This window comes from Elephas maximus, chromosome 19 (assembly GCF_024166365.1).
Source record: "Elephas maximus indicus isolate mEleMax1 chromosome 19, mEleMax1 primary haplotype, whole genome shotgun sequence".
Lineage (NCBI taxonomy): Eukaryota > Metazoa > Chordata > Mammalia > Proboscidea > Elephantidae > Elephas > Elephas maximus.
In genome coordinates, this window is record NC_064837.1 from 35,899,838 (window position 1) to 35,924,405 (window position 24,568).

The 24,568-nt window shown below is 39.2% G+C and overlaps 1 protein-coding gene and 1 pseudogene across 1 annotated transcript; both read right to left on the reverse strand.

The window, feature by feature from the left end:
* Positions 1-10,194: 10,194 nt before the first annotated feature.
* LOC126062412 (olfactory receptor 4D1-like) lies at positions 10,195-11,130 on the reverse strand. Its single transcript, XM_049859942.1, is given in 1 exon segment — positions 10,195-11,130. A coding segment is annotated over 1 exon segment (936 nt).
* An 8,051-nt stretch (positions 11,131-19,181) lies between these two features.
* LOC126063146 (ubiquitin-like-conjugating enzyme ATG10) lies at positions 19,182-19,711 on the reverse strand (annotated as a pseudogene).
* Positions 19,712-24,568: the final 4,857 nt, after the last annotated feature.

Consider the following 24,568-nt stretch of genomic DNA (forward strand, 5'->3'; position numbering starts at 1 on the left):
ACAGTCAGTTTAGGAGGCTAGAATTCTGAATTCAGAGCACCAGTTCTATTGGAAGTCTTTCTTTCCCTGTTGGCTCTGAAAGAAGATCCTTGTCTCTTCTGAGCTTCTGCTCCTTGATGATCTTCATGTGGCTTAGCATTTCTCTTCCGCCATCTCTGGTCCAAGTTGCATTATTTATTCTATGGGCAAGATATTAAATGATCCAGGAAGCATCAAGAAAAGATGGAAGGAATACACAGAGTCACTGTGCCAAAAAGAATTGGTTGATGTTCAGCCATTTCAGGAGGTAGTATATGATCAAGAAACGATGGCACTGAAGGAAGAAGCTCAAGTTGCACTGAAGGCATTGGCAAAAAACAAGTATCCAGGAATTGATAGACTATCAATTGAGATGTTTCAACCATTGGATACAATGCTGGAAGCACTCACTAGTCCATGACTATCATATACCCATGTAATTGCCACACTGTAACCAATCTAAGAAAGAGAGGTATACCCTTTTAAGCCAATTGTCTTACAGAGCTTGCATTACAGGAAGTTCTGCCTTACGAGTTCCACCACAGGAATTCCTGCCTTAAAATGATCTACTACCGATCGAGTAATGTTTTTCAATGATCTAAGCCTGTAATTACAGGTCAAGTAATGTCTTTCAATTACCTAAGTTTGTAAATACCAATCAAGTAAAATGTTTCATATCCATTGTTTCCCTCATAAAACATCACTGCTGAGTTGCCATTTTGGATTACTGGATTCCACTGGATGGAGTTCAGTCTATTCCTAACTTGAGCTGTCTCTTTTCTTTCAATAAATCTCTCAATTTTACATTAATCAGAGTACAGATGGTTAATTTATGACATACGATGGCATAGTGAGCAGGGTACTGAAGGAATATTATCTTCTGTGTTCCCAAGAAGTCACAGAACTGGCTTGCCTTTGTACCAGCAAGGGCCCATTGTGCCCAAAACCATCTTCTCAAATTCTCCAGATTTGCTCGAGGTAAGCCTCTCAGATCAAAGCCTTCACTTACTGTGAAGATAGCTCTTTGAGAGGTTTATTTGCTCTCTTTCTCTATACTTTCCTTTTCAACTCATGTCTTGAGTGTCTCACTGGGTTCATTACTAAACTAAGTTTGGCAGGACAGCCATCTCATGGCCAATCTATTTTACTGAATTCCCTTTTCTTTCTCGGGCACCATAAGATTTTTTGTGCACGTTTAGGGCTTTAGTAACTTTACAAGTTACTCCATAAGATGGAGAATGCCATGTCTAAGACTGAAGCAGGACCCCCCTAAGGGAAATCCTGCTGATTATGTGATTGAGCATTATGGCCCCAGTTCGGTCTTATATTTAAGCTTATGTCATGCACTTACAGAAGGAAACTTAAGGGACAAATGGCCATTGTGGAGGTCATTTGAGTTAAGTAAGTTGAACTTTCTGCACAGCAAATTCGAGGCTAAGGTTTATGAATAAAACTAAAGCAAGCGGAGGCATTTTGTAATTGGTATTTGGAAGCTTCCAAATGAAATTATAATGATAAATTCACCTCCTTGCAGAAAACTGTTTTGAAACAAGCTAAACAAATTAAAGAATTACAGTGTCAGAGCTCTGCAACCTCAATGACTATCTACTCAGCAGCAGCCCCTATACACTCCCTTTCCCAAGAAGGCTTCCTTTCTCAAAATGGCTCTCTTTAACAAAATGCCTCCCTTTTCCAATGTCTTAGGCTGGGTTCTCTAGAGAAGCAAAACCAGTAAAGCATATAAATATATATAGAGATTTATATGAAGGAAACAGCTCATGCAATTGTAGAGGCAGGAATGTCTCAAGTCAGTGGATCAGGATAGACACCTCTCCCTATTCATGTAGCTGCAGAGGCTGGTGAATCCAAGATTGGCATGTAAGAGAGCAGGGCTCCAGCTCACAGGCTGCGAAGGTCGACAAATCCCAAGATCAGCAGGCAATACTGCAAACCTTCTCCTGATTCACGTAGCTGCAGGGGCTGGCAAACCCAAGATCGGCAGGTCAGGGAGCAGGACTCTTGCTCACAGGCTGTGAAGACTGATGAATCCCAAAATTGGCAGGTAAGCTGCTAGCTGAAGTCCCAAGAACTGAAGGTTAGATGACGAGAGGCAGCTGCAGGGTCCAAAACAAGCCAAAAGCATTGGCAAGGCGAGCAGGAAGGAAGTAGACAGCAGAGAATGGAGAGATGAAGACTGAGGGGGTGGTGAGATGCCACAGGCCCTACTCCTGCCAGTACCATTCAGCAGATTCCATCATAGGGGTAATCACATTTCAAATTTCAACAGGGAAGTGATCACATTATACAACTGCCAAAGCACTGAGAATCGTGGCCCAGCCAAGTTGACACACAATCTTAACTATCACACCCAAGATGGCTCCCTTTCTCAAAATGACTCCTTTTCTCAAAATACCTCCCTTTCCCAAATTGGGTCCCGTTCTCAAAATGGCTCCCTTTCCCAAAATGTCTCCTTTTCCTAAATTTCTTCCCTTTCACAAAATGGTGAAGTCCCCAGTGTCTGTAGCCCAGCCTCAGCCTCAGCCTCAGCCTCTGACACCCTGATTCTCTCTTTTCCCTCTGCCCCTCCAGCAGTTACTCTCCTGTACCCCTCTCTGCCTATCTACTCCACAGAAAACCCTCTTAATGAACCTCCATATTATCTCAAGGAACCTCTAGAAGAAGTAAAACTTGTTTGTGAATGCATTTTAAAATTAAATGTCCTCTGGAAACCCTAGTAGTTTACTGGTTAAGAGCTACAGCTGCTAACCTAAAGGTTTGCAGTTCAAATCTACAGGAGCTCATTGGAGACCATATGGGGCAGTTCTACTCTGTCCTATAGGGTAACGATGAGTCAGAATCAAATCAATGGCAATGGGTCTTTTTTTCGGTAGAAGCTCAGAAGCCACAACAAGTTAATTTTGCCCCCTGGTCAAAAGTCAAACTTTGTGATACTAAGGAATTTCCTAACTCTCATGTAGATCCTTACAAATTCACTCAAGAATTTAGAATCTTGGCTGATACCTATGAACCTGGTCTGCCAGATTTATATAATTTAATAAGTTCACTGATAAGGCCAGGTGACACTCAAAGGTGAATGGAAAAGGCCCAATGGAAAACTCCTACAGAATCCCTAACCAACTGACCTAACGTTCCTGGCATGGAAATAATAGCACAGGCCAGAGTTATTGTTACAAACCTAATTGAAGTTATCCCAAAGGTTCCCCCCCCCCGGAAAAAAAATAGATCAGACCAGGGTTCAGGGTTGCAAACAAAATAGAGATGAAAATGTTTATGATTACAGGGACCATTTGACTAAACTTTTTCAAAGAACACTGGTTTAAAGCTGGCTGAGTCTGGATTCCATGTTGCTTTCAATTCTCTTTTTGTCAATGGCCTCCATCTGGAGCTTGCTGAGTTAGCCAAACGCCATTAAAGATTGGGAAAATGAAAATACTTCGCAGTTAACCACTCTAGCCTATAAGAGTGGTTAACCCTTAAACAACAGGCATGGGAAGCTGAACAGAGAACTAAAGCTAAGCAAAATCAGCTTATGGCCCTGCAATTACAGCAATTGCAGACCAAGCCTCAGAATAGTTTCCATACACAGAACAGGTTCATCCAACATATGACTAAAACTGGGCCCAGTGACTTGCCTCTTGTTCATTACTACTATAAGAAGCCTGGACATTTTAAAAGCGAATGTTTAAAACTAAAAAATAAACTGGGCAACCTAACACCAGAGGTAGCCCAAAAGCAGACAGAATGAAGGGGCTCTGGGGAAAAATCAGGAGCTTTTTCTATGATGGCACTGAACTCTCACAGAGAAACCACTGTTCAAATAAATGGAGAACCACTATTCAAATAAAGGAGAACCATGTAAGTTTTTAATTGACACAAGTGTTACCTTAACTGCAATAAACCCCACAAATTTACAAAAGCTCTTGCCCCAGAGTAATAAAACCTCAAGAGTCATGGGGGTTACTAATCAAGAACAGATTTTAACCCGTTCCCAGCCTGTTTCTGTCTCTTTAGGTTCTGTAGAGGAAATACACCCATTTTTACTCAGTTTAGCTACTCCAGTAAATTTACGAGGAAGAGATCTGTTATCCAAATGGAATTGCCAAATAAAATTTTCAGGAACAGGAGAAATGCTATTAGATTTACCTGAAGCTAATCAACAGATAAAGTCTATGATAGAAAATATTTCAGGTGAAGAAGATTATTGTTATTTACACACACTCAGCTTACCACCACAGGAAGGTCATTTTTGTACTTTATCCAATTCCATGGAATGTCTTTCTTCTGAACCTGAAAGTTTATGAGCCACTACTTCTACTGATGTTGGTCAGGTCCTATCAGCTGAACCAATTAAAATTCAAATAAATACCTCTAAACCCTTACTTAAAAATTCTCAATACCCTTTAAAACAAGAAGCTAAGGAAGGACTTATTTCTATAATTCAAGGCTTTGGCTAAAGGCTTAGTAATGCTTTGCACCAGTCCTTGTACACTCTGGTTTTCCCTCTTAAGAAACCCAACAGTTGAGGCTGGGGATTTGTACAAGACTTGCATGCTATTCAACTCGACGGCACTGGGTTTGCACGCTATTAATCATATAGTAATTCCAAGATTCCTCATTTTTCCTGACCCTCGCCTGCTCCTCCTTAATGTCCTCCCTGAAGCAACTTACTTTACAGTAGTCAATCTATGCAGTGATTTTTTAGCATTCCAGTCCATGTGGACAGTCAATATTTGTCTTTCTTCACATGGGGGGCCAAAAATTTACCTGGGCTGTCATGCCCAAAGGTTTTACCAAGTTACCAGCTATTTTTCTGATTTTACATGCAGATTTACAGATTCTACAGTTCACTCAGGGGTCTACATTATTACAAAATGTGGATGTTGATGATTTACTGGTCTGCTCTAACTCTCAACAGGCATGTCTTACTGATAGTATCCTGTTGTTACAACATTTGGCCACAGGAGGTCACAGAGCCTCCAGAGAAAAACTACAGTTAGCCCAACCTTTTGTTAAATACTTGGGATGTATTATTTCAGCAAAAGGGGTCACTAAAAGAGACCATCTCAGTTCATCCTATACCTACTACCAAAAAACAGTTAAGAGGATTTCTAGGACTCTGTTGCTATTGCAGAACTTGAATACCTAATTTTTCTCTGCTGGCTCAACCTCTTTGCCATTATCTAAAAAGTTCAGGGCCTGGGCCTTTCCAGCACTCTGAGGATGGCCAAAAGGCCATCACTCAATTGAAAGAAGCATTAATTAACACTCTTGCTCTATGGTTTCCTAATTATAACTTTTTTTCACTTTTTGTCCATGAGATTTCTGAGAACACTCTAGGAGTCCTAGCTCAAAAACACAGAGGACAACTGAGACCCATTGGTTAGTATAGCATCCAGCTGCATCCCATCACAAGGGGTTACCTTCCTTGCCTTATAGCAGTTGCTGCAACCGCTGGACTAGTCAAGACCACAGCAGATACTGTTTTAGGAAATTTTCTTGATGTTTATGTCCCTCATGTGGTGTCAGCCATTTTAAATTCAACACTTACTCAAAACCTGTAGGCCAAAGTTCTGAAGTTCTCCTTTTGACTACTTCTATTATTTGGTTACATACTATAACCTCTCTGAATTCAGCTATATTTTTTTACCTTTATCTAATAATAGTGATCATCTACCCCATGATTGCTTAAATCTTACTGAACAGCTTTTGTCTCCTAGACCAGATTTACAAGAAACCCAGTTATCAAATCCTGATCTAGTTCTATTTTTTGATGGGTCATATTTAAAACCTGAATCTATCAGCTCTCATTACCGGGGAGAATATGCCATGACTACCTCAACTGAGGCTCTCAAAAATGGCACCGTTCCTGAAGTCACTTCAGCTCAGCAAGCTGAACTAATTGCACTCATTAAGGCTTGCAAACTGGCTTCTGGATGGTTGGTAACTATTTTACAGACTCTAGGTATGTATGTTTTTGGAGTTACTCATTATTTTTGCATATTATGGAAACAAAGAGGGTTGCTAACTTCTTCTGCGACCCAAATTAAAAATAAGCCCTTAGTAGCAGACCTCTTAGAAGCCCTTTTGCTTCCCTCTGAGATCGCTGTAATTAAAATTCAGGCCCACCAACCCAAAGAAGCTCCATGAAGAGAGGAAATTAAAGGAAATGACTTCGTTGACAAAGGACCTAAACAAGCTGCTTCCCAATCACCCTTTAAAGAAACTGCCCTCATTCATAACCACGATAATTCCACTCATGATCATGATAAAAAAGTGGGAATAGATAATAATAATAAAACAGTTCAGACACCTGTAAATACAGAACCTATAAAATGTTGCCCCCCAAAATTTGACCAGAAAGAAATATCAGAATCACTTTTTAAACATCAACAATTAGCTTTGCAGAGGAGATTGGAGAATGTCGACTGTCACCAGATCCAACCACTGGCTTCTGAATGGGGGCTAATAAAAAAACCCATCTTGCCAGAATGCTTACATGTTCCTATGGTTAGAAATTACTGGCATGATAATATAGGAATAATGACAAACTAATCAGGGCTTTAGAAGCCATTGGTTGGGAGATATTTCTGTCACTGTAGATCACGTTTTTTCTCATAGTTTTAAAGATCATGCCCCCCCCTTTGTTTCAATCTTGTCAGTGTTCCTCACAAGCTTTTAACAGTTATGTATGATCCCTTACGTTGGGGGACAGTTTCAGATGATGAATAACTTTTTAACATGCTTGTGGAGAATCCTTCTAGGCCTGGAGGAATTGCATTAGAGAACTTATTTGAACATCAATAATCAGCCCCACATAAAAAAGTCGAAAAATGGAAACTACATGGTTGCTCCCAATGTGCCACCTCTAGAATATGGATGGGATTCAACCAGAACTCAGTTTTCCCCAAAACCTTGGAAGCCCCTGTACTGGAGACATTGCACATGAATATCCATTTGGGAAAGATAAGATGATAGGAATTTTAAAGAAATTTTGGTGGGGACATTTTTATGAAGCCACTGAAAGAGTGGCTTCCCAGTGTTCGATTTGCTCTCAATTTAATTCAGATAAATCTCCACCTGGGAGATTTCCCTTGCCATCAGAACCAAAGCATGAATGGGTTAAAGTGTGTTCCAAAGTACACTCTTCTTCAGGTTGTAAAAATGGGCCCTTAATTTCATATAATGCCCCCCCCACACACATATTGGAACATGGCTTTTTCAGGAAATTGAACAGCATGTCTACAAGGAAAAAGGTCTTTTTGTGTCCAAATATGGAACTAGCTAAGGTTAGGATGACTGTCTTTTTGCAACAAAATCCTTGACAGAGAAATGGCTTGAACAGGCAAATCAACCATCCCTCTCCCTAGTAAAGACACCAGGATTGGCATAATATGTGCCCCATATTGATATGTATTCTTATGTGAAGGATCAATATACTCCACGTTTGCTAATTTGAATCCAAATAATGAGTCCTATACCTGGGCTGGTGGTGTGGAAACCCTGGTGGCACAGTGGTTAAGTGGTTAAGTTCAAATCCCCCAGGTGCTCCTTGGAAACTCTATGGGGCAGCTCTACTCTGTCTTATAAGGTCACTATGAGTTGGAATCAACTCAATGGCAAGTTTGATTTTTCATTTTTAGTTTATACCTGGGCTTCATCCTCTTTGGATGATTGGAATATGACTGGTCAATGTGCCTCAGGCCATATGGCAATCTCTTTAGACATCCATTCTTACAATTAGTGTTTACATTGGACTGAACAATTGAAACTATCAGAAAGGAGGAGAGACAAATAGTCAAGAGATAAGCAACAGAGAGATGAAGGGAATCCCTTAAAGGAGTTCCCTGGTTTAAGTTATGGTTTTTTGAAGATATTTTTCCCTTGGCATGAAATAGGAGATTTAGAACATGCCATCCATAACATATTCAGAACCATGGAAGGAATAGCAGACAATGTTGCAAGTGCTATGACTGCTCAAGAGAAATTATTTTACTCACTTGTCAAAGTAGTTTTGGATAGTCTAATTGTTAGCCCAGCCAGGAGGGGCCTGCACTATAGCTAATACCTCTTGCTGCACCTGGATTAACACCAGCGGAGAGATGGAAGAAGATATTAAACTTTTTCACCAGAAGGCCACTTGGCTGCGTATACCTCTACCCTCAGACTCCTCTTTTTTAGATATTTTCAGCTGGCTACTCCCAGGTGTTGGATTATGGATTAAGTCTATATTGTCAACTGGATTAACAGTCATTGTCATTGGGACTGTTAAATGCTGTATGAAATTTTTGATAAACACCGTTACCCAAAAGATCCATTTAATGCCTATGAAAAGTATAATGTACATTGACAGTACTTATATTTCAGATGGACTCAAGCCCACTCCTTGAGTAAGCCATCAGATATCAGGTTATTCCTCTAACGTAGCCTGCCCTACACTAAACCTCAAGTAATAAAACCACAGAAGCAAGAGGCTAAAACTATGGCATGGTGAAGACATCAAATAGTGCCCAACTACCTTTTCACAATGTCCTGCTGCTATTTTTAGTTTTATTTCATTTTTCTTGAACTCACTGCCAGTGTCCCTGAAAGAGCAATCAGGAGATCAAACAATGTCTTGCATTTGGACCAATCTGCTGCAAAAGATCTTTCCAAAAAGTTTAAAAAAATGGGGATGATACATTGAGGGCTGGGGTGCACTTGACCCAGACTATAATATTTTCAGTCACCTCATGTGCATGTGACTGTTGGATGGTGAATAAGGAAGACCAAAGAAGAATCGACACCATTGTATTAGGGCATTGGCAAAGAATGCTGAATGTGCTGTGGACTGCCAGAAGAATGAACAAATCCCTCTTGAAAAAAGTGCCAGGCAGGGGTTTGTTCTGTTGTGCATAGCATCACTAATAAGTCGGAACCAACTTGATGGCACCTAACAGTAATAACAAGCTACTCACATGCATACACCCGAGGTCTTAAAGATGTGTTAAATAAGCAGCCATTCCGAATAAACATATGCTTAAAGTCCAAGCAAAAGAAAGCCTTCTTTCAGAACAGTGGTTGATGAACTGATTAAAGAATTTCTCTTGAAATCCTTGATCAAAAGGAGGAAACATGTAAGGGAATTTTTAAAAAATTGAGGTACCTGATAATATCTGAAATGGCAAGTTTGAGGATTTGGTACAATTCATTGTTCGCTGGTTCCATTTTCACCCTAGTTGCAGCCATCTTCCGTACTGTTTCTAAGAGAGGAATGCCTGGTAATGATGATGTAATAACACTGTGAACCCTCTTTGTCACATACCTGTGTAATTGCTACACTGTAACCAATTTAAGAAAGAGATGTATACCCTTTTAAGCCAACTGCCTTAAAGACCTTGGATTACAGGAAGTCCTGTCTTATAAGTTCCATCACAGGAATTCCTGCCTTACAAGTTGCTCCCACAGGAAGTCCTCTCTTAGGAGTTCTTGCCACAGGAAGTTCCACCTTAAAATTATCTACTACCAATCAAGTAATGTCTTTCAATGATCTAAGTTTGTAAATACCAATCAAGAAATGTGTTTCATATCCATTGTTCCCTTTATAAAACGTCATTATTGAGTCACCATTTTGAATTATTGAATTCCACTCGTGGAGTTTAGTCTTTCTCAGCTCAAGCTGTCTCTTTTCTTTCAATAAATCTCTCAATTTTTCATTAATCAGACTATAGATGGTTACTCTCTGACAAATCTCATCCATATCTCATGCCTCTAAACTTGGAGTCTGAGGAACAAGGTTCTACCACTCACTGGCTGTTCACTTTTGAGCAAATCACTTCTGAGTCTCAGTTTTCTCATTTATACAATGATTAAACTGAAATAACAGTATATCTACTGTCAGTTTTATGGCTTTTATTTTTGGGATGGAATGGTTGCTGGGAAGAAAAGGAGAAGGAAAGGGGAACAAAAAACTTCTACAGTATCTTCTTAGCTTTGGATCAATATTATACATGGCCTTATAAGTAATGAGATAGTGATGTGAAAGTGCCTGACACAGGAATAGGTCCGCAATACATATTAGTTTAATCTGAAGGATCATACTGCATAAGGATTTCTGTCTGTTTTTCAGATGGGAAAACAAATTTCAGCAAGATTTGTCATTTAAACTCAATCTAAAGTTCACTCTCTGTTACCAGTCACCAAGTATTTGCCTAATCTCTTCATGGCTGACTGCATCTCTTGGTTCCTCAGGGTGTAGATCATGGGGTTGAGCATGGGGGTCATGACCGTGTAGCTGATGGACACTGCCTTGTCCGTGGGAAAGGGGGTGAAGGGCCGGGAGTAGATGTAAATGCAGGGAATAAAGATCATGGACACCACAATGATATGCGTGGTGCAGGTGGATGCTGCCTTCCTCCTTGCCTGCCCTGAGTGGGACCTCAGCATCAACAGGATGATAGTGTAAGAGATCAGAAGGAGGATGAACCAGATGAGGACCAACATCCCACTGTTGGAGATCATAAGGAACTCTAGGAGGGACGTGTCAGTGCAGGCTAGTCTCAGTACTTGAGGAACATCACAGAAGAAGTTATCCAGCACGTTGGGGCCACAGAAAGGGAGTGGGAGCATCAGACCCAGTTGGACAATGGAGTGAAGAAAGCCTCCCACCCAGGCAGCCACCACTAGCCCCACACAAAACTGAGTGTTCATGATGGTGGCATAGTGGAGGGGCCAAGAGATGGCTATGTAGCGGTCATAGGCCATCACTGAGAGGAAGAAGACAGTCCCACCTCCCAAGAGGTGGAAGAAGAAGATCTGAGCCATACAGCCCTGGTAGGAAATGGTCTTGGTCTCATGAAAGAAGTCGACCAGCATCTTTGGGGAGGTGACTGCGGAGTAGCAGAGGTCTATGACAGCCAGGTTTCAGAGCAGAAAATACATGGGCATGTGGAGCTGAGAGTCAAAAGTCACTGTGACCATGACGAGGAGGTTTCCCATGACGGTGGTGATATAGACAAACAGGAACAACAGGAACAGGAATTTCTGGAGCTCCTGTGTCTGTGGGAACCCTAAGAGAACAAACTCTGACACCCATGTGATGTTCTGTGGTTCCATGAGATCTTCCCCACATAACTAGAGAGAAGCAATGCAAAACAAAAATCATGAAATTCAATCACTTTCCCTTCGAGGTCAGGGTTCAGTTGATCAAAGACATTGTTGAGTACCATTCCAAGACACAGCTTAGCAAAGCCTTCCATGGGGATAAATTCATCTTCAAGGCTCCTACTGACTAATATTTGTAATCACAATATACATTGTATTATAGTCATTTATGAGTAAGTCTTTCCCTCTTTGGACCTTTGGTCCTTGTCCACAGGTTCCATGCTGGATTCCTTTTTGTACCTGCTGTGCCCAACATAGTACCTTTTGAACCATAATCACTTCACAAATCTAGTTAAATCAATCAATAAATGAATAAACAGGTCAACAAGTGTCTCTTGCTATGAAACATTATCCATCTATGTGCATAAATCTTCAGAGATTGTAGAGACTAATGGTTTTGTTAAACAAACAGATACTTCATCATGGTGAAGGTTTGAGGGGCTTCATGTGATTCATTGTTGAAGGAAGACACAAGTTTGTTAGAATAAATTTTCATGTACAAATTCAGAGGCAAAAGTGAAGAAAAACAGTAGATGATCTTGGCTGTAGCAAAGGTAAGATGGTCAGTACTTCTCAAACTTTCCGGCTCACACACCTCTCTACTGACATTTGTTGCCATGAGGCCATCTACAGGGGTAAATCAAAGCACCCCAAGACAAATGCAAAATTTCTTTAAACTTCCATGTTTTCTAATAAAAGTTAGCTGTGAATTTTCCATTATACATGTAGTATTCCTAGATGATCTTTGGCAGGCTTTTAAGAAAATATATTGAGTTTGCAAAACTTATAGAAAATAGAGGATGGGGGAAATGTTTTCTTTAACTCAGTAAATGAAAGTTCTAGAAGACACTCACTTGAAAAAGAAATTGAGTTCTTTGGTGTTAAAATTATTTGATTGGGTTACACTTTTCCTGAATTGTTTTCTCTAAAGTTCAGGAAAATTTGCCTTGAGGCTGTGCCCTGCAAAGACAATACAGCATAAAAAGGTCTCTCCTCCCTGATTCCTACCTGATATATGGAGGGGCAGCCACAATTGCACTGCTGTTCTTTGTGTGTGTGATAATCTGTATAACAAGACATTTGCCATTTCAACATCCTTCACATGTACAATTCAATGACATTATTTGCGTTCACCATGCTGGGCAGCCTTCACCATTATACATTTCCCCATTTTTCCAATGCTCTTAACAGAAACTCAGTGTTCTTTTTTTTCCAAGGGAATTAAATTGAATGTATATAAAAAGATCTCTATCAACTTCTGTAGACAAATATAAAGCAGATTTATCTCTAAAAGAATCTGTGAGAGATTACAGTACTCATAATATTGCCATGTTTATCTTTATATAAAGCTGACACTTACCCTCAAATATCTGAGTAAAAATGATGCTCCAGGAAGATGCATTCTTTATTCTGTAGCTTCATTGACCTCCAACATAGGACCATTTGAGAAACGTCTCCATGAGCAAGTGAGAGCTCCTTTGTTTTATCAACAAGCTCTTTAAAAGGAAGTGATGTGCTGAAGCATGGTTAGAATGGTCTTGTCCCCACACACTAGAGCAGGAAACTCTGAGGCAAGGTAAGAATGGAGCAGACACTTCCTGGGCATTTCTGGAGCAACCCTGAATGGAGGTCGTAAGTTTTTTCTCTGACTTTGTGTCTTTTTTCTACAACATGGTATCAAGGTTAGATTGGTGGTCAGGTAGTTTAAACAGCATGGTTTTGGACTCTTTGAGAAAGCTCTGGACTCCTGATCCTTCACTCCCAACCCAACCTTCAACCCAGTCATTGATTTCTAAAATGCCAGCATCATAGCTTCATTATTTTGTCTTAAGATCCTTCTATTAAGATTACAACCACTATGACCTTTAAAAAGCCTTTATCAGTTAGAGATGCACACTGTAAGTCTTTACAGATGGATGAATGGACATGAAGTCTTAGCCTTGACTTAAAAAAAAATTAAGACACTCTATTTAATGGGACGGGGGAGAGGTAATATGGAGCAAAACTGGCAAACTGTTGGTAAGAAGGGTGATGGATGGATACATTAAGGTTCATTATACTAGTCTCTATACTTTGTGGATATATAAAAATTTCCATGATAAAAGTAGAATTAATAGTCTCAGAGGTACTCTAGTTTTGATTCTGATAGTTCTGTGTCAGTTGAGTATTTTTACTTTGAATGAACTATGCATCAGTGCTGATGGAAGGAAAGATATTGAAAATAAAATAACATGTGAGGGAATCTTATCATCTAGAAACACAGGCAGATATTTTTTAGTTCTTACCACTGTATATAAAATGTATTTACAATATACCAGATATGAAAATTTCACAAAAGGAGCATACCATCATCACCATCACACCATTCCCAGGTACCAAGTAACGCTCTTAGCTGCTTCTAGCAATTTATCTGTTTGGTGCAAACAAATTTCCATCCTTCTCTGAGAGCCAATGAGAGATTTGATAGGCACCAACACCTGAGGGAGGAGAGAAAGGCAACAATGATGGAAGAAGGTGCTGTCAAGCATAAGAAATGTTGAATGATGCAAAGCTTCTCTTTGAAAAATGTGCATGGTGTCTTATTGCCTATGAAAAAACAATTCAAACGTATCTGGAATTCACTAATCATCCAATAAGTTATAATTACCCCGAGAGTATGGCCCCTGATCACCCTTTTAACTCAGTACTGAAGTCACTCCTGAGGTTCACCCTTCAGCCAAAGGTTCTAAAACAAAATGAGACGAAATGGGCACACCAGTTCAGGGGCAAGGATGAGGAGGCAGGAGGTGACAGGAAAGCCAGTAATGGGGAACCCAAGGTCAGAACAGGAGAGTGTTGACATGTCATGGTGTTGGCAACCAATGTCACAAAACAATATGTGTATTAATTGCTTAATGAGAAACTAATTTGCTCTGTAAACCTTCATCTAAAGTAAAATTTAAAAAATTAAATTAAAATAATAAGGACCCATTCATTTTTTAAAGTATCACATTGACAAAGTTTTGTTTTTAAATTATAATACTCAGCACTATGGAAAGTTTGAAAAAATAGGTATATCACTGCTAGTATAACCTTTTTAGAAGACAATTTGTAAATATGTACCAAATCCATAAATTGCTTACATTCTCTGTTCTAGTAATTCATCTAGCAGGAATTTGTCTTAAAGAAACAATCAAAGCTATTTAAAAAGGTGGATGTTTAAAGATGTTCATCACAGTATTATTGCAATATTGATAAATTGTAAGTGATGTAAATGCACAACCATAACAAATTGGTTTAGTAAAATATTGTACCTTCATGTGAAGTTAAGTAATAAAGTCATAAATCCTAAAAAAAGTTTAATTATATGAGATTTTATTTTACCATGTGGGTTTTTTTTTTTTTTTTTTTTTTAGTGTTTTTGCTTTAAGGAGGGAACTTATAAAACATTTTGTTAAAGTATGTTATAAAATTCAAAGGGAAAAGAAGGAATGCATCTAACATCAAAATATTAACAGTGTTCATGGTGACTATCTCTAGTTGATGACATTGATCAAACACATATTTTTTTATCTCTACAAATTTTTATATTTCCCATATTTTATAAATGGACATAACTGAGGGAATAAGTCAGTCACAAAAGGAAAAATATTTTATGATCCTGCTTACATGAAATATCTAAAATAGGCAAGTATATACAGAACAAAGTTTATTAGTTGTTACCAGGGGCAGGCAGAAAGATGGGGGAAAGGGAACTCATTGCTTAGGGGGCACTGAGTTTCTGATTAAAGGTGGTGGAAATATTTGAGAATGGATAATGGGGATGGTTGTACAACATGGTGAACACAAATAATGTCACTGAATTATACATGTGAACAATGTTGAAAGGACAAATGTTGTGTTACATATATACTTACTACAATCGATTTTTTTAATTAAAAAAAGCAAAAGAAGTATTATAATGAGACTAAAAAAGAATAGACAAGAGCTGACAAACTTCTCAGTGTTGCTCAGCATCAGCCCTCTTAAGGGCTAAAGATGGCCCTGATGTGTAAGGGGAAGAATTCAGGGAAGGAGATACCTCAGAACACTGACGGAAAGGGAGAGTGAGGAAGAGGAGAGGAGAGGCACATGTGGTAGGAAAAGGTTTCTGCTCTAAACAAGAGAAGATAGAGATTCCCAACACCATCACCTACCTCCAGCCCAAGATAGCCAACGGGACTTAGGGCCTCCCATATTCCAGGCGACACTTCTCCTACTGCCCCATCCTCTCTCAGACTAGGACCACATATGGGCTTGTCCTTAAGGGAAGGGTCATTACTGGAGGGGGGTAGGGGAGCTTAGATTTAATCCATGAAACAAAGCTTGGCCCAGGCTGCCAAGCACAAAGTAGCAATGGGAGTTATTAAAAAGTTGTGAACTGTTGCATCAGATGCACATAGTCATGGAGAGAGTGTCTTGGAGGTAAACACTGCAGAGGCACTGATCATGGGACCAAGACACAGAAGACTAAGAACCCACAAGGGAGATGAACTCCTGGGGAGGTTTAGGAAAGAACCAAACTCCTTGAGATTCACACCATGGGCAGTACAAGGCCTCCACCCTCTCCTACTAAGACAGGGAACAGAGGGCCCCCCAAATCTGCAAAGTAACAGGAAATGGCCCAGGGCACAGAAACAAAGCCTTCCCCAGGACAGTGGGGCAGGGTATCAGGAAACACCCCACTAACTTCTTTAAAGTTGTCTTTCAGAAACAGCTGGATAAAACCAGCCCCAGGGACATATGCAGCACATCCACTTGTGACTGCTGTGTGACCTTCTACCAGGGGCAGTGAGGGGCTGCAGCCAAAGCTAGGGAATCAAACTCAGCGAGAGAGAGACTGCACAGGCTTGACACCCCATAATAAGTCCTGCTACGATTCCCAGAGGCCTCCGGGGCAGGAGCCATCTTAGAAAGCTGCTGCGCGAGTGCCGTAGTTAACATATCCCCGCCTATGCCTATGAATAAACATGAATCTTTTTCCTGCTCAAGAATTTTAAAAAGCTCATGCAAGTCCTTTGTTCTGTGAGACGGGGGTAATCATAGCTTAGGCCCTCTGCTTGCAAGCCTCTTCAATAAAGCTTTTCTCCTGTGGAAAACTCTTTGTGTCTTACCTGCTCATTCTTGACCAGTGAGAGGCAAGAACCTTGTTTAATTAAAGGCACAGAAGCTACGGCAACACTACCACTATTGTAGTTGGAAAAGTGAGCTGTGTCTAGGACATGATCCAGGTCAGCCCCTCTGTAGAGTAAACTTCAAGCCTTTTTCAAGCATACTATTGCTAAAACACCTCTCACCCCAATCTCTGTAGCCACAGTGGCCTTTTCAAAATAAATTGGTTGAGGCCACCTTTAAGTCCCTGTTTAAAGCACTGTGGGGCTTCACATTACACTTAAGATAAAAACAGATTTCCTTAACGTGGCCTGAAATACCTGTGGGACCTGGTCTCTATTTGCTTCATCTGCCTCCTTTTGCAACATTTTCTTGATTTCTGTTTCTGTGGATTTGCCTCTCCTAAATATTTCATATAAATGGAATCATACGATATGTGACCTTTTGTGTCTGGCTTTGTTCATTTAGCATGATGTATTCAAGGTTCATCCATTTGTAGCATGTATTAGAACTTTATTCCTTTTTATGGCTGAATAAAATTCCATTGTATGAATATACCACAGTTTGTTTATTCATTAATCTGTTGATGGACAATTGGGTGGTTTTTACCTTTTAGCTATTGCGAATGATGCTGCAATGAGCATTGGCATATAAATATTGGTTTGAGTCTCCATTTTCAATTTTTTTGAATATATACCTAAGAGTGGAAATCCTTGGTTATATGGTAATTCTATATTTAAATTTTGGAAGAACTGCCAGACTGGTATCCACAGCAGCTTCACCATTTTACATTCCTACTAGAAATGTATGAAGGTTCCAATTTCTCCACATCCTCAACAACACCTGTTATTTTGTAGATGCCTTTTATCAGGCTCATGAAGTTCCCTTTTATCATTAATTTGTTGAATATTTTTATCACAAAAGGTGTTGGATTTTATCAAATGGTTTTTCTTTGTCTATCGACATGATGAAGGTGCCCTAGTGGTGCAGGTGAAAGGTTGGTGGTACAAACCCACCAGCGGCTCAGCAGGAGAAAGATGTGGCAGGCTTCTTCCGTAAAGCTTACAGCCTTGGAAATCTCAAGGGGCAGTTCTACTCTGTCCTATAGGGTCTGTATGAGTAGGAATTGACTCAACGGCAATGAGTTTGGGTGTGTTTTTTTTCACATGATCATGTGATTTCTGTTTTTTTATTTTATTGATGTGTTGTTGTTGGGTGCCATCGAGTTGATTCTGACTCATAGCAACCCCATTTGACAGAGTAGAACTGCCATATAGTGTTTTCTTCAACATATTCCTTCAATATTGCTACTCAAAACTTGAATTTTTTCTCCAGTTCTCTCAGCTCAGGAAATGCCTAGTGTCTTCTTCCCTTTTGGTTTTCTAACTCCAAATCTTTGCATTTTTCATCATAATACTTTAGTTTGTCTTCTCAAGCCACCCTTTGAAATCTTCTGTTCAGCTCTTTTATGTCATCATTTCTTCCATTCACTTTAGCTGTTCAACATTCAACAGCAAGTTTCAGAGTCTCTTCTAACATCCATTTTGGTCTTTTCTTTCTCTCCTGTCTTTTTAATGACCTCTTGCATTCTTCATGTATGATGTCTTTGATGTCGTCCCACAACCCTTCTGGTCTTTGATCATTAATGTTTAATGTGTCAAACCTGTTGTTAAGATGGTCTCTAAATTCAGTTGGGATATACTCAAGGTTGCACTTTGGCTCTCACAGACTTTTTAAATTTCTTCAGTTTCAACTTGAACTTGCATATGAGCAATCGATGCTCTGTTCTGAAGTCAGCCCTTGACCTTATTCTGACTCATGATATTGAGCTTCTCCATCAACTGTTCCACAGATGTAGTCGATTTGATTCCTGTGTATTCCATCTGGTGAGGTCCATGTGTATAGTCACTGTTTATGTAGTTGAAAAAAGGCATTTGCCATTAATAAGTCATTGGTCTTGCAAAATTCTACCATGCAAACTCCAGCATCGTTTCTATCACCAAGGCCATATTTTCCAACTACCAGTCCTTTTTCTTTGTTTCCAACTTTCACATTCCAATCACCAGTAGTTATCAATGCATATTGATTCCATGTTTGATCAATTTCAGACTGCAGAAGTTTGTAAAAATCTTCAATTTATTTATCTTTGACCTTAGTGGTTGGTGTGTAAATTTGAATAATAGTCATATTAACTGTTCTTCCTTGTAGGCATATGGATATTATCCTATCACTGACAGCACTGTACTTCAGGATAGATCTTGAAATGTTCTTTTTGATGATGAATGTGATGCCATGATTCTTCAGTTTATCATTCCTGCCATAGCAGACTGTATGATTGTCCAATTCAGAATGGCCAATACCAGCCCATTTCAGCTCACTAATGTGTAAGATATTGATCTTTATGTATTCCATATCATTTTTGATGACTTCCAATTTTCCTAGATTCATACTTTGTACATTTCACCTACTGATTATTAATGGATATTTACAGCTTTTCTTCTCATTTGGAGTCATGCCACATCAGCAAATGAAGGTCCCCAAAGTTTTACTCCATCCACACCATTCAGGTCGACTTTACTTTGAGGACGCAGCTCTTCCCCAGTCATATTTTGAGTGCCTTCCAATATGAAGGGCTCATCTTCCGGCACTATATAAAACAAAGTTCCACTGCTATCCATAAGGTTTTCACTGGTCAATTTTTTTTAGAAGGAGATTGCAAAGTCCTTCTTCCTAGTCTGTCTTAGTCTGGAAGCTCTGCTGAAACCGGTCCACCATGAGTGACCTTTCTGGTACTTGAAATACTAGTGGCAAAACTCCCAGTATCACAGCAACACACAAACTACCACAGTAAGACAAACTTGCCAATCATCATTTCATTCATCCTGAAAGGTGGTGTTAGAATAGCTCAGAGGTAGATTCAACCCAATAACTGGCCTTGGATTCATACTTAGACATGACATGATGTAGTTGACATTCCTGTTGATTTTTTGAGAATTCTTTAATACAGAAATCATCAATTCATTCATCTTGCAGGGAGGAAGTACAAAAAAATGGTTGCCCAAGTATTGGATGTTCCTGTTGGGTAATGGTGTCCCATGGTCACTGAAGAAGCCACGTCTGGTAGCACTCATTGACTCCTTTACATATGTCCTTCAGAGTTAAAGATCTTCCATCTAAAGAGATTGCCTTGAGGTAAAGCACTTGGTAGCTACAGGAATACAAGACATAATACTCATATTTAATCACTTCTCATGCTGGGTAGTCTCCATTACTTCAAAATCATTGGGAATAGTTCTGAAACCTCAGTAGGGAGGCATGTCTGTATGCTGACAGATGTTACTGGATGTGACCCCACAGTCCCGTTTTTCATGTGAAAATGTGTTTTGCACAGGTAACGATCAGAATAGTCAGTTTAGGAGGCTAGAAGTCTGAATTCAGGGTGCAAGCTCTATTGGAAGGCTTTCTCTCTCTGTCAGCTCTGGAGGAAGATCCTTGTCTCTTTTGAGCTTCTGCTCCTGGATGATCTTCATGTAGCTTGGAATTTCTCTTTCCCCATCTCTGCTTCAAGTTGCAATATTGAAAGATTCTATCGGAAAAATATCAAACAACTCAGGAAACATCAAGAAAAGATGGAAGGAATACACAGTCACTGTACCAAAAAGAATTTGTCAATGTTCAGCCATTTCAGGAGGTAGCATATGATCAAGAACTGATGGCACTGAAGGAAAAAGTCCAAGCTGCACTAAAGGCATTGGTGAAAAACAAGGTTCCAGGGATCGACAGAATATCAACTGAGATGTTTCAACTTCAGATGCAACACTGGAATGCTCAATCATCTATGCCAAGAAATTTGGAAGACAGCTACCAGGCCAACCTACTGGAAGAGATCCGTATTTGTGCCCATTCCAAAAGGTGATTTGACAGAATGAGGAAATTATCAAACAATATCATTAATATCACATGCGAGTAAAATATTGCTTAAGATAATTCAAAAGCAGCTGCAGCAGTACATCAACAGACAACTGCCAGAAACTCAAGCCAGATTCAGAAAAGGACATGGAACAAGCTAGACAACGAATAAGGAAGATTGCAGAAGAATTGCTATTGTTGTTGCTGTTAGGTGCCGTTGAGTCACTTCTGACTCATAGCGACCCTGTGTACCACAAAACAAAACACTGCCCACTCCTGTGCCATGCCCACAATCATTGTTATGCTTGAGCCCATTGTTGCAGCCACTATGTCAATCCATCTCGTTGAGGGTCTTCCTCCTTTCCAGTGACCCTGTACTTTACCAAACATGATGTCCTTCTCCAGGGACTGATCCCTCCTCCTGTCCAAGGCATGTAAAACAGTCTCACCATCTTTGTTTCTAAGGAGCATTCTGGTTGTATTTCTTCCAAGACAGATTTCTTCATTCTTTTGGTGGTCCATGGTATAGTCAATATCCTTTGCCAACACCACAATTCAAAGGCCTCAATTCTTCTACAACCTTCCCTATTCATTGTCCAGTTTTCACATGCATACCATGTGATTGAAAATACCATGGCTTCAGTTAAGCACACCTTAGTCTTCAAGGTGATATCTTTGCTTTTCAACACTTTAAAGAGGTCCCTTGGAGCAGATTTGCCCAATGTAATGTGTCTTTTTCTATCTTGACTGCTGCTTCCATGGGTGTTGATTGTGGAGCCAAGTAAAATGAAATCCTTGACAACTTCAATCTTTTCTCCATTTATCATGACTTTGCTTATTGGTTCAGTTGTGAGGATTTTTGTTTTCTTTATATTGAGGCATAATCCATATTGAAGGCTGTGGTCTTTGATCTTCATTAGTAAGAGCTTCAAGTCCTCTTCACTTTCAGCAAGAAAGGTTGTGTCTTCTGCATAATGCAGTTTGTTAATGAGTCTTCCTCCAATCCTGATGCCCTGTTCTTCTTCATATAGTCCAGCTTCTCGTATTATTTGCTCAGCATACAGATTGAATAGGTATGGTGAAAGGATACAACCCTGATGCACACCTTTCTTGACTTTAAACCACTCAGAATTGGTGCATTCGAATTACGGTGTTGGCAAAGAATATTGAATAATACCATGGACTGCCAGGAAAATGAACAAGTCTGTCTTGGAAGAAGTACAGCCAGAGTTCTCCTTGGAAGTTAGGGTGGCGAGACTTCGTCTCACAAACTTTGGAAACATTATCAGGAGGCACCAGTCCCTGGAGAAGGGCACCATGCTTGGTAAGGTGGAGGGTCAGAAAAAAAGAGGAAGGCCATCGATGAGATGGATTAACACAGTGACTGCAACAACGGGCTCAAACATAGCAATGATTGTGAGAATGGTGCAGGGCTGGGCAGTGTTTTGTTCTGTTGTACATAGGGTCATTGTGAGTTGAAAACAACTTGACAGTTCAACAGCAACAATCTTTATGGGAGCAGATCACCGGGTCTTTTCTCCCTCGGAGCTGCTGGGTGGGTTTAGACTGCCAACTTTTGGTTCACAGCCAAGTACTTAATCATTTTGCCACCAAATCTCCTTATTGATATGATGTATTAATTTACTTTCAGATGTTGAATCAACCTTGCATTCCTGGGATAAATCCCACTTGGTCATAATGTATAATTCTTTTTATGTGTTCCTGAATTTGGTTGGCCAGTATTTTGTTAAGGATTTTTGTATCCATACTCATAAGAGATGTTAGTCTGTAGTTTTTTCTTGTGATATCTTTGTCTGGTTTTGATGTCAGGGTAGTGTTGGCCCCATAGAATGAGTTGGGAAATAGTCTTTTTCTATATTTTGGAATGGTTTGAGAAGGATTCGTGTTCATTCTTCTTTAAACATTTGATTTCTGGTTTCGTTCCATTATGATTGGAGAAGAGATGTTATATCATTTCAATCTTTTAAAATTGATTGAGGTTTGTTCTGTGGCCTAACATATGACCTGTCTTAGAGACTGTTTCTTGTGCACTTGAGAAGAATTTATATTTTGCTGTTGTTGGATGGAAGTTCTGTATGTCTACCAGGTCTAGTTGGTTTATAGTGTCACTCAAGACCTGTATTTCCTTGTTGATATTCTGCCTGGTTGTTCTATTCATTATTAAAAATGGGGTACTGAAGTCTTCAACTATTACTGTGGAAATATTTCTCCCTTCAGTTCTCTCAGCTTTTGCTTCATATATTTTGGGGTTCTGTTGTTACGGCATTGGGTTTTATTGGGTGGGTTTTGGGTTGTTATCTGCATATATTTTTATAACTGTTATATCTTTCTGATGGAATGGTCCTTTTATCAATATATAATGTCCTTTTATGTCCCTTGTAACAATTTTTTACTTAAAGCCTATTTCGTCTGATATTAATATAGCCACTCCAGATCTCTTTTGATTACTATTTTCATGGAATATCTTTTCACTTTCAACCTATTTATGTTTTTGGATCTAAAGGGAGTGCCTTGTAGACAGCATACACTTGGACTGTGTTTTTCCAATTTATTTTGCCAATCTCTGTGTTTTAATTGAAGAGTTTAAATCATTTACATTTAATGTAATTATGATAAGAAAGGATTTACTTCTGCCATTTTGTTATTTGTTATCAATATATGCTATCTATATCTATTATCTATCTTATATCCTTTTTGTTCCTTGGTTCCTCCATTATTGCCATCTTTTGTGTTTGATTTTTTTTTTTTTTTAGTGTACCATTTTTATCCTTTTCTCATTTCTTATACTGTATATTTTGTAATTTTTTTTTCTTAACGGCTACTTTGGGGATTGTTATATTAATTGTGTCCCCCACAAAAAAATGTGTGTCAACTTGGCTAGTCCATGATTCCCAGTGTTGTGTGATTGTCCACCATTTTGTCATATACGGTGTAATTTTCCTATGTGTTGTAAATCCTACCTCTATGATGTTAATGAGGTGAGATTAGAGGTAGTTATGTTAATGAGGCAGGATTCAATCTACAAGATTAGGTAGTGTCTTAAGTCAATCTCTTTTGAGATATAAAAGAGAGAAGCAAGCAGAGAAGACATGGGTACCTCATACCACCAAGAGAGCAATGGTGGGAGCAGAGCGTGTTCTTTGAACCTGAGGTTCCTGCACTGAGAAGCTCCTAGACCAGGGGAAAATTGATGGCAAGGACCTTCTTCCAAATCTGACTGAGAGAGAACGCCATCTCCTGGAGTGGGAGCCCTGAATTTGGACTTCTAGCCTACCAGACTGTGAGAGAATAAATTTGTTTGTTAAAGCCATCCACTTGTGGTATTTCTGTTAGAGCACCACTAGATAACTAAGACAGGGACTATAATAAACATTAACTTTTAACAATATAGTTTTAATTAATACAAACTTAGTTTCAACAGTATGCAAAATTTTTGCTACTATACTGCCCCCATTATATTATTGTCACAAATTACATCTTTATACATTGTGTGCCCATAAATATAGATTTACTATTATTGTTTTGTGCATTTGTATTTTAAATCATATGTTAAAAAAAGAAATGATATAAACGAAAAATACAATATGATTGGGTTTTATATTTGCTTACGTCATTACCATTACCAATATTCTTCATTTCTTCATATGGTTTCAAGTTATTGGTTAGTATCTTTTTATTTAAGCCTGAAGAACTCCCTTTAGCATTTTTTTGTAGAGCATGTATACTAGTGACAAAGTCCCCAGTTTTTGTTTGTCTGGGAATGTCTTAATTCCTCCTTCATTTTTAAAGGATAGTTTTTCTGGATATAGAATTCTTTTTTTTTCTTTCAGCACTCTATGTATGTCATCTCTGTGCTCTTTGGGCTCCATGGATTCAGATGAGAAATCGGTTGTTAATCTTACTGAGGATCCCTTGTACTCAACAAGTCACTTCTCTGTTGCTGCTTCCAAGACTCTTTCTTTCAACAATTTAATTATAAAGTGTCTCAGTGTGGATCTGTTTGAGTTTATCCTATTTGAAGTTCATTGAACTTTTTGGTTGTCTTTCATCAAATTTGGAAAGATCTCAGTCATTATTTCTTCTAATATTCTTTCAGCCACTTTCTCTCCTCTCATTCTGTGACTCCCATTATGCATATGTTGGTATGCTTGTTGATGTTCCACAAGTCTCTCCATTCTTTTTTCTTTTTGTTCCTCAGGCTAGATAATCTCAATTGATGTATCTTCAAGTTCAGTGATTCTTTCTTCTGTCTGCTCAAATCTACTAAAATATAATGAAGTTTTCTTTTCAATTATTGTACTTTTCAACTCCAGAATTTCTATTTGGTTCC